The 10,988-nt window shown below is 49.4% G+C and overlaps 1 protein-coding gene across 5 annotated transcripts in view; it reads right to left on the bottom strand.

Annotated features, from left to right (window-relative positions):
- Positions 1 to 4,566: 4,566 nt before the first annotated feature.
- Positions 4,567 to 10,988, bottom strand: part of DYM (dymeclin) — a 360,650-nt gene continuing 354,228 nt past the window's right edge. For 3 of the 5 annotated variants that reach the window (XM_040478872.1, XM_040478873.1, XM_040478875.1), the window contains one exon: positions 8,452 to 8,734. In XM_040478872.1, coding sequence (XP_040334806.1) covers positions 8,555 to 8,734 — 180 coding nt within the window. In that variant the 3' untranslated portion in view covers positions 8,452 to 8,554. Of the gene's footprint in view, positions 4,975 to 8,451; positions 8,735 to 10,988 lie in introns of those variants that run through there. The other 2 variants (XM_040478871.1, XM_040478874.1) reach the window with 1 other exon arrangement.

The following is a 10,988-nucleotide window of genomic DNA, read 5'->3' as shown; positions in this document are numbered from 1 at the left end:
GGCACCCCTATGATTGTTATTTTTAAAGCTAGCCTGACAATCTTTGTCAACAATGGAGCATTGGCCCATTTACATTTAATGTAATAATGGATTTATCACACATATCTTGCAACTTGCTTTCTATTTGTTCCACTGTTTTTCTTCTTTCTTATCCCCTTTTGTATCTCTTCAACCTGCCACTAAATTGGTTATTCCATCTTCTCCAATTAGTTTCAAAGTCACACACTTTATACTTTTTATGACATGCATTCTTGATTTATCAAAGTGTAATATTAAATGGGATTTTTCTTAACCCTCTTCTTGGATGATGCAGGGGGCTTAGAACACTTAAACTGTATGTAAGCCCTCTCCATTTATATACCTTTGCTTTCATGCATTTTAATTTGATATATATTTGGAACTCCACAACATCATTACTGTTTTACATCATCGGTACTTACGTTGACCTGTACTTTTCTCATTTTCAGTGCTCTTCAATCCTTCCTGAAACTGTCCCTATAATTGGTATCATTTTCTTTTCTGCCCTTAAAACACTCTTAATTTTCCTTTAGGATATGTGTGCTGATGAATTCTTCCAGTTGTTTGTCTAAAAGTGTCGTTTCTTCTTCTTCATTCTAGTAGGATATTTTGCCAACTAGAAGCGTCTAGGTTGGCAGTCATTCTCTCTTGGCACCTTAAAGGCATGATTCCACTGTCTTCTGCTGTTTCTGCTGAGAGGTAATCCCACCACTACCACGACTGGTGGCTTTAACATTTCTTTTTCTCTGGTTTTCGGCAGTTTTACTATGATGTGTCCAGGTGTGGATTGTCTGTTTTAGGACTGAGGTGACTTAGAAGCTGGGTCACAGTATCCTTGAAGGACAGTCTACTGATAGGAATGGAGGACTAGGTAATCTAAACCAACCCTCCAGCTAAGAACTTGGAAATCTGGCCACAAATTTAAAATTTTGCTTGAAGGTATGTGAGAGCCAACAGGATGGTGAGGTATTACCTGGTCAGTCATATGGGACTGTTTTTCCTCTGGGGTGGGGGTGGGGTGTCTTTGCTAATTCCAGAGGCTGTTGTCTGAGTAGCTGGCACTTTCAATACCCTTGTAGGGGCACCTGGATGGCTCAGTCAGTTAAGCATTCAACTCCTGATCTTGGCCCAGGTCATAATCTCACGGTACATGGGTTCAGTCCCGGGTCGGGCTCTGCACTGATGGCGTGGAGTCTGCTTGGGATTCTTTCTTTCTCCCTCTCTCTCTGCTTGTGTTGGGCTCTGTGCTGACAGCTCGGAGCCTGGAGCCTGTTCTGGATTCTCTCTCCCTCTCTCTCTAACCCTCCCCCGCTTGAGCTGTCTCTCAAATACAAACAAACATTTAAAAAAATTTAAAAATACAAAAAAAAAAATAGCCTTGTAAAGTCAGGAGAGTCATGGTTGCCATATATGACCTGACCAAGGGGAGGGGGTGGGGCAGGTCCTGGTGAATCTCCCTTGCTTTGTCCCCATATAGGGGATATCCCCCAATGGACACACCCTAATGCAATTAAATTGTATGCTGTATTAAAGTTCTTAAAAGATAAAACATGTATTATTTGCTATGAATTGGGTGCTATAATCCATTCCTCAGCTTTTCATATTCATATGAGGCTTGGAGCTTCATCAGAGAATAGAAACCCTGATCTCCTTAACTCCTGAAGGCAACGTAGGACACTGGAATAGCCCTGAATTTGGCATCAGAAAGCCCAAGGATCAGTCCCTAATATCAGGTGGCAACTACTGAAATTGCAGGCAGAGTGCCTGGGAGGGAATTAAGAGACCCAAAGGGTTGACCTTACAAACCCAAGCCTATAAAGTATGAGCAAGTAGCACAATTCTACTTTATGACTCTGGAAAGGAGCACAGAGTGACTCAGTTACACAGAGAGATTTAATGCCTAAGGCAAAACCCTGGCTCGCCAGAACCTAAGGGCCAGTATGTTGCCTAAAGAGATCCAGAAATTCAGTGGAAGTATCCCCCACTCCACTGAACTTCTCTCTCTTTACCTCCGCAAGCTTCAGCAAGTTGCTGAGTGTTCTGACTGATGCTGGTCCTATGTTCTTTCCTCTCTCCACCTTCCTCCTCCCCAGCTCCTGTGATTTCCTTCCAGAGCAGTGTCCTTCCTGTGCTTCACCTTGGGGACCTTCTCAGTCTTTCCTTTCTTGGTCTTTGTCCTTGAGATCTTTCACACTCCTGCTCCTGTCTGCAGTTGAATGATGGCCACCCTGTGGGGCCAACACTACAAGGCTGTTGTTCACAGATCTGCCAGCACCAGGCTGGATGGGTGACTATGGGAATCAGAGGCACCATTTTGAAGCTTTTTTGCACATGGCCTTCAGCTCTTGAGAGGGAAGGTGATATGGAGAGGGTCCCGTGCTTTCCAAAAGAAGCATTGTGGCAGAACTCTTGGTTTTTGACGCAGTGTAGTAATAGTTCCGTATCTTGGGTAAAATCAGAGGCTAACTCTCATCCAAACACGCGACGGTCCTCTGCTGCCTCATTCTACACAGTTTTACTTTGTGGAAAACAGATTTCTAAGCAAATTAATGCAAGCGTTAACTCAAGGTTATCAGTTAAATTTATTGTCGTAGTAAATCTTTCACAAAAATCAGGAAGAGACTCCTGGTGGGTTTCCAGAGCTGAGGCAGGGCTGCACTGGTGTCTGGGAGCATGTGCTCAAGTACGGCGTGAGGCCGTAGCCACGGCCGGGTTTTGAGGCCAGTGAGCACTCCCACTGTTTGGTTAATTGAGGGGGGTGGGGGAGAGGAACCTGATGAGAATGGGGCTTTGGAGGCACCTCGGTGAGCCAGGCGGCCCTCAGGAGGGGGCACTGCAGGATCCCCTCAATCAAGGGCTCCCTGACTGACTTTTGGGGGGCCCTATTTCCTCTTGCCACAGGAACAGACGGTCCTGCAGCCTGGTGACAACCCCACGGCACTGCCCAGCCCTCGCCCTCCAAGGACAGGTCCACGGTCCCACCAGAGGTTCACTTGCTCCCCGGGACCCTCTTAAAATTCTGTGTTTTGGTTTAAAGGAAAAGGAGGCAAATCAACATGCTTTGGAAACAAATTCCAGCTGGGTCTCACTTCCCTGTGGGGGGGAAAATGTTGCTACCTAAAATGACAATTGTTCAGAATGTGAGGGTTGATCCTTCCACCTTCAAACCACCTCTCCCACTGGGCTGGACTGAGCAGGAGCTGTTAATGTGCCTCATCTGCTGGGCTGAGGCCCTGTCCGCGGGATGGTAAGTGAGATCCACGAGGGTCTCCTGCCACTTGCGGAGACAGTTAAGAGGCCTGAACGGAGCAAGGCCTGAGGAGACAACAGGCAAACTGCACCTGCCTCCTGGGTCTAGCCACCAGTGACGGCCCTTCGTCAGTCAGTCAGCCTCAGGGAGCCTCAGGGGCTCCAGCATCATCCTGACGACAAGGAAACGGCCTGGTGGGCCGCAAAGCCCCTGAAGGGAGGGAGCAGCCCAAGCTTCTCATGGGTGGAAGCCACACAGGTGTGCACTGAGGTGCTGGTGTGTTTCTGACCTCTCCAGAGCTTCGTGTGACTGGAGATGGCTCCTCTCAGACCCTCTCACATCGTGACGGACCAAAATGACTCTGGCCTCCAGCCCGGGGAACAGAGGGACAGGAGAGAATCTCGTTCCTCGTGCAGACTAGGCAACAACAGATTGAAACTGGGTGCTTGGTCTCATCTGGGACCGTGTGCTTTCTATGGGGAAAAGCAAATTCTTTTCGTGTCTCTGAGAATGGAAATGAGGCTCCTCTTTCCGGAACTGAAATTTCTGCCTCACGGAACTGCCACGCTCTGTGAGAGGGTGGTCGTGGGCTCAGACCGGGCCTCACAAGGACCATCGCACTCTGCCCTCAGTGCCTGCGGCTAGAAGCTTCTTCCTCCAACTCAGGGTCCAAAAGGGTTTAAGCAAAGTCAGAAATGAAGAGAAAAACATGTTTTTCATCTCATGTAGAGTACTGTATTAATCAAATTGGTCTCCTTTTCTCCTATTAGTCCGGTCGAAGAAAAAAGACTGCTTTCAAAATGAAACTTTTCTTTCCCCAATGATTAATACAGAGTAGATTAACTTAATTTGTGCTCGACTCCAATTTAATTCAGCTACAGCTCGGAGGCCAAATCCACAGAAAAGCTAATCTGAACTTCATGAGAAGGAGCCATTTCTTTCTTTGAGAAGGATGCGGGGGATCTCATCTAAAGGCTTCTATCCAACTGCCCGGCCATAGTGTTTATTAAATCATGGGCCCTCTGAAAGGCAACCCCTCACACATGGGGCTTCATGTCCTCATCAATTCCCGTCTTGTCATCTTTTCAGGTATTTCTTAATGTTGAAAGAAGCACGCACGCGCGCGCACCCACACACGCAAACACACACGCCCAAAACAAAAATCTTGAACATGCGAAAAAAAAGAAAAACAACCCGAAACAGAAAACCCACAGTATATACTGGTGAAGTGTTATATGCCTAAGGCATCAGGTTCCTGGAAAAGCTCTAGGTTTTTGGTTTAGAAATAAAATTGCGTGTGGAATAGCAGGTTTTTGCATTTATTATTGTCGGGTACCCCCCTCCCCATTTTTTTGCACTACAATCTAAGCTGAGTGATCTATTGCCAACTGGGCACCAATTCTCCAAATCCAAGTGTGAAAGGGAAACATGCTCGGGTGATCCTCTCTGACGGAAGACACACCGGGCAATCTGTCTACTTCCGTTCCCCAGAAAGAAAATAGTTAGAAGGGCTGCTTGGCTGGAGGGAGGCGAGGGTGGGACGTGGCGTCCTGCCCTCAGTCGGAGTCCATTGTGAAGAGCTGGATGTCCTGTGGGTTCCAATAGAGGCCTACCGCTGAGTTGTAGACCAGAGACCAGACATAGGGGATAAAAAACTCCTCGGGCTGCTCCTCTTCCACATACTTGAATTTCAGTTCTGGAAATTTCTGCAACAAAAACGAGACGATTTTATAATGTTCCAGTTCCGTGCAAAAGCAGCGGCAGTGTCTCAGTGGAACTGTGCTATGCAGGGACCCCGCCTCCCTAACTGGTCACGGGCCCCGAGAGCTCTAGGGGCTCTAGGGGCCAGTTTCCGGATGACTCCTGAGAAGATGCGAATTGCCCACAGGAAAGACACGTCACCCTGTCAGTACCTGTCCGCTAATGTCAGTCTGCCGAGCGGAGCAGGGACCCGAACAGGGGGAGAGGCGGGAGGACAAAAGTCAGACTGGGCTGACAGAGGGCTCAAGGAGAGACCAGCTGCCGCACAGGCTGAGGGCTGGCTCTTCTTGAGGGACTTTGCTTTCAGGGCTGAGTCGCCTTGGAGATGAGCGCTCTCCCTCGCGACTCCTGAGCCCTGACCTGCGGGGGCAGGCACGTGTCCACAGTGGAAGGCCGGGCCGGTTCCGGGGCGGCAGCTGCTCCGAACAGCTTGGCCTTGGCCTTCTCCTGGGGGCCATGGTGAGGGCTGCAGCCTCATGGAGGGAGGCTGGGGGATTCCTCACTGAGCCTCCGGAATCGCCCAGGTCTGACTCTGCGCACGTAGCCAGGGGGACCCGGCTGGTAAGCAAGCACTGGGCCTGTAGCGCCTCACCAGGATTTGGCCTTAGGTTCTCTAATTCTACCCGTGCCAGGGCAGAGGAAGTGGTTCTCATTCCAGCAGCCTGAGGGGCTGCTGGTCTCGAGGCCCCCGGGCGTCCTGGAAGCCTCTGATGGGTCTGAGAAGGGGGCTTGGTGAGAAGGCCTCTGTGCAGGGATGCCTCTGATCACCGTGTGGAGAATGGAGGGCACCTGGCAGAGGCGGAGATAGGCCTGGCCCGGGGCCGGGGGCGGGGGTGGGGGGATAGGCAAACAAGCCTAAACTAAGATGGAGGAGGGGGGGCGGGCAGGAAAACCACCCAGGCACCCACCCATCCACCTACCGAGTTGTAGGGATTTGAAAGCAGCATTTGCAATAATTGAGACTCAACACCTAAGTGCCGGATCCTCGGCGTTCCAGCAAGATGAGAGAAGGGCAGAGTAAGCAGGAAATGCTTCTGGCAAGGTGAGTTCTGAGTTAAATCTTGAAAACGTGTATAGGAATTCCTGAAAGGGGGTCACCCTGGTCACGGATGTTACTTCAACATACCACACAGAGCCCGGTCCCATCTGTTACAGCTTTAATGAAAACCAACTCTACTCCACGGCTCCAAAGGCGTTATGTAAACAGAGAATATACACAAATGGGATTTATCAGTGGCCCAAACTCCAGCACCAGCATCCCTACCCCTACAGCCTCCCTCACGCTCGACGTACCCCATACTTTAGAGGCCTTTGCAGAACTACTGTGGTTTAATGAGAACCCCAGCCTTTTCAGACCGGGAGTGTTGCGAATCAGTTCTTCGTTACCATCAGTGGAGGCTGAAAGTCTCGGAGTGTGCCGACGGCAATGCTGGTGACTGTGACGCCGTAGGCGACAGTTCCTCCCCCCACCCTGGCTCCCCCGGGCAGTCTGGCTGACGAAGTCTGGTCAGCTAAGGGATGTGGATGGATGCCAGCACTTCCTGAGGTGACTGGCATTCAGCGGGGCCCCCTCGTTTGCCATCCCCTTGCTGTCTGCTCCTGAAGTCCCCCTGAGCCTCTCCCACTCTGGGCCCGCATTCTCTGGGTGCACCGAAACCGCTCAGCAGCTGGGGGGCCTGGGCCCTTGGCACCCTTGCTGAAGCTCCTCACACGCTCTGTGCTGCTTCCGGCCTGGCCCGGGGTTCTCAGGTCGGAGGGAAACAGAGTTCTCGGAGGTGGCAATAAGTCTCTGTCACGGAAGCAGGTGTCTTATAGGCTGCAACACAGGGCTGTTCTTTCTCGTGAAAAACCTGCATTTGTGCGACCGAGCGCATGCTGTGGTCACCACGAGGTCTTGACGGAGCTGATCCAGACAACCCCACTAATGGAAGCCCAAGTGGGGCCTGGAGGCTAAGCCGGTTCTGAGTCACCCGGCCCGTGTGTAAAATGGGAAAGAAAACCAGAAAACCAAATGCTTTTGTAAGAACTCCTTCCAGCTTAATTAAAGACACTTAGGCAAGAGTCGCTGAGTGGCTGGCACTAGGTTCACCTGCCCTCATGATTTTGGGGGATTCTGATGACTCTTCAGTTAGAAACAGTGATGAGTCCAAGCCTGTCCTTCGATCATGCGGCGGCCCCGCGATTATCCTTCCCACCACCTGATCAAACAGAGCTGAAAATGCCTGGTTTTCACTGTGGCTCAAGTTTATGTCAAAACAACAACCCATCTCGTTCTGGAGTAATGGAGTACACAGAATCTCAACAAGGGAGGATACCCAGAGCGGCAAGAACATCTGAAATATAGTACATAATAACATACGGAAGACAGTATGTAAAATGGGGTCAAGTTTATCTGTCAATACCAGGCATGTATTTTATTACGAAGTTTTTCTTCAAGCTGACCAATGGTTATTTCTACAGAAGTTCTCCGTAAAAGCATCATCAACTCTGAGGCTATGGCTAACATAACTGATCACCTACTGTAGGGCGGGCCCATTCTAACGCTTCACATTGAGCCACTCATTAAATCTTGGAAGTACCCAGAAAAAGCACCTGAAAGGTGCTGATTCTTTCATTCGGCAAATATGTCCTGAGAGCCTACTGCGTCATAAGCACAGTACTAAAAGTCTAGCTGAGCAAGACGTGCATAATCCTGGCAACTCAGAGCTCAAAGTCCAGCCGCAGTAGCTGGGTGACCTGGGACAAATCTCACATCCTCACCCAGACTCTTACAACATAAAAGTTTACCGTGAGATTTTGATTTCGACCATCTCGTCTCCTTCACAGGGCTGGGACAAATCTGATGAGCTGGTGGCGCTCTTGGGGACGGGCTAAATATCTAACGGTCCCGGGCTGTTCTGTGGGTTGACAATAGAGGCCTTTAAAGGCTCAGCCTCCCAAATGCTTAACACAAAGACAAGCACGAGGCTGTGGCCGAGCCGCTCTTGTGGCTTCAGAGCTTGTGGCTCAGCGGGTGGAGGTTCAGGCACAGCCCCTGCCTGTGCTGGCTCGTGAAGGCCAAGGGCCGGACGCCTAAGTCATCGTCGCCCGAGGGTGTGCCACTGGACACAGGAGAGGTGAAGAGCAAGCACGGACGGAACAGCATGAACGCACTTTTATTACCGGCAGACCCTGAACACCGTGGACAGCACCCACGCTCGCCCCCGAACGGACACTACGGGCTCCTCTCCTCAAAGGGACACGTGGGCCGTGAGGTGCTATTTTGGGGGTTCTTTGCTCAGAACTTTTCCCCGGCACTTTTTTTAAAAGGTTCAGAATGGAGGATAAGTCATAATAGCAGGGAAAAAAAAAAAAAAAAAAAAAAAGAGCATGTTCCCTAAAACTGGCTACACACATTTGAAAGCACGAGGTAAAGAGGTACCTTTTTTTTTTTTGCAACGAGTTGTTTTTAAGGCCGTGTACTGGGAACATTTTAAAGGGGTGAAATAATAGACAGAAATTATAACAGAGTTTTGGAAACACTATTCAGTCAACCTGATTGAATGTGAATGCAGCCTCTGTATAACAAGCCGTGCGCAAGCTGCATTTAATTTGATCCCCTCTCAAATTTACCTGTCTCGCTACAGAGAGCCAACATGGTTGGAGATTTAAATAGACATTCTCAAAAATATGTGCTCCTCTAGTGTGTCTTAGAAGTCTTGAGAGCTAAGGAAAAGAAAGACAAAAGGTTTTATTTAGCACTAATGACACTGGGGACACATTTTGTCAGGATTCAGTCCAAGAAATGTCATAGTCTGAATGTCAGATCAACAACCTAGAAAAAAAATCATTCTTTATGTTCCTTTTCAAGCCTGTGGAGAACAATAATGCCATCCTGTGATGGCTGAGGGAAGTCCAACTTCCTCACTTGAGTGTCTTCATTCTGACTGGGCTTCTTGGGCCCTGCCAGGCCTTCCCAGCTCTGACGTCTGTCCGCACGCTCTCTAACCGCATCTCCTCTTGGACTTCTCAGGCCCCCCCGCCGGGCTCTAGCCAGAGGCTGCCGGGTGGATGTGCCTGAGGACTGCTAAAACTCTGGGAGAGCCCAGGAGGCATTCTGGGGACACGGGGGCTTTGACTTGATAGTTATGGCAAGAATCTTCTGGAACAGGCTAGCAGAGGGCAGGGTGCTGTTCACCTTGGGCCTAGGCTCTTGCCCCGTTCTTTCTGAGACAGTTGTCCTGCGATTCAGCTCAATAAGGAGAGAAAACCCGTCTCTCAAAAAGCTTGGAGCTTGGTCTCAATCCAAAGCTACTTACAACAATCCGGTTGTTTTGATTTTTGGAGCCAGAGGTAATGCTAGACTCTCAAGTTTGGCTGGAATGTTTTTATCAGCTCCAGTGAATCAACCCACCACAGTGGGACATCCGGACGCCCAGCCCAGAGACAAAGCAAAGGTCTGATTTGGTGATTGAGACTTGCGTATAACAAGCAGACCAAAAGCTTTAAAGACCAAAAGCCTTTCTGCTGTCAGTCATGTGATTTGGTGAAAACCCACAGGAAGTTCAGTGAGCAGACACAGGGCTCAACTACAATAATTTTTATTACCACGAAAGTTCAATGGAGTTTTCCCCCTTCCCCCTACAGATTATATAGATAGCACCAGAAACTCTAGCAAGCACCTGGCACGGCTCCAGAAATTTAGTACAGCTTAAACTCAAATAGCTACACAGCACGTTAAAGAGAGTTCTTTAAAAGCCCACATTTAGCCTCTGAAGAGACGAGTGAAAGGTGACGGTCAGTCGCAAGGCACCCATCACTGCTGGCGGGGGGGTGGGGGTTAGGAGGGAGGAGGTGGGTTCCCGTTAGCGCCACACGTAAGCGTCTGCGGTGGGCAGGTTCTGTGCACATGAAAAGCAAACTGGTTTCAAGATCCTGTTGCAAGACAGCAAGGTAAAAGCATTCACAGACAACGTTTTTGTCTGGGGGTGCATTTGGGAAGGGTTATCCAGCTTCCCTCCCCTTCTTACCCTCATATGCTATGGCTGTGCAACATTGCCACCTTCAGAGATGGGGCCTTAAGTTAAATGCTGGTTAAGCACCAGCTGCATACAATGTGCTGTGCTTGAGGCTGTCGAGGAAGGAGAGAGAAATAATGGATGTTCCGCCAACAGGGGGTATAATTCGAGAGGGATAAGAACAGACGGCAGCACGGAATATGGAAGGACAGTGCCCCAGGAGGGTTCCCTTCTTGGTCCATCTGGCTAACACTGGGGTCGGAAGATGTTAGATGGGCTCAGAAAGCAAACTCCAGGAGAAATAAGGAACAGACACTTGAAGCATCTGTATTCAGCTAAATTACCATCTGCACAAGCCTGGACTGCAGTCTCTTCTATGTGTAGTAGAATGAGTTACAAACGTTATCAACCAGTATTGTTACTTAACTGACAAAAAGAAGACGGGGGGGGGGGGGGGCCCCCGGGTCTATGAATGACAGCAACACTGAACGTGGAGTTCTAGCTTGTGTGAATTGCAAAATCGATGAAAAACTGAATTCAAAATATAGAAAATTATAAAGGGCTACTTCTTAAAAGTTAGAAATTATGAAATACAAAGCTGAAATTAAGAAGTCCACGATGAGGGTGGCTCAGAAGATAGTCACAATACATTGCATAGGTGGGAGCAGTCTGGCTGGCCAGGAGGGGGGACTCTCTGGGAAGTTAAGTCACGACCCAGGAAGAGGGTTATGGGTGAATAGGCACCTGTCCTGGCAGCTTGGGCGGGGTGACCAGCCACCCCTCGCTCAGGACAATGTCTTGTCTTGTTGCCTGTGCAGGTGACACAGCTTCTGTGACCAATGAGTGGTCAAAACACTTTAGGAAACATAGATGGAGAGAGTAGAAAGTTGAACCCAACGTGGTGACGAGCTCCCCATAAATTTACCATCACGTCATCGGCCAGAATCTGAAACTCGCTTGAG

This window comes from Herpailurus yagouaroundi, unplaced genomic scaffold (genome assembly GCF_014898765.1).
Source record: "Herpailurus yagouaroundi ecotype Mexico unplaced genomic scaffold, PumYag 142, whole genome shotgun sequence".
Taxonomy (NCBI): domain Eukaryota; kingdom Metazoa; phylum Chordata; class Mammalia; order Carnivora; family Felidae; genus Herpailurus; species Herpailurus yagouaroundi.
The sequence above is the reverse complement of the archived record's forward strand: the minus strand, read 5'-3'. Positions and strand labels throughout refer to the sequence as shown.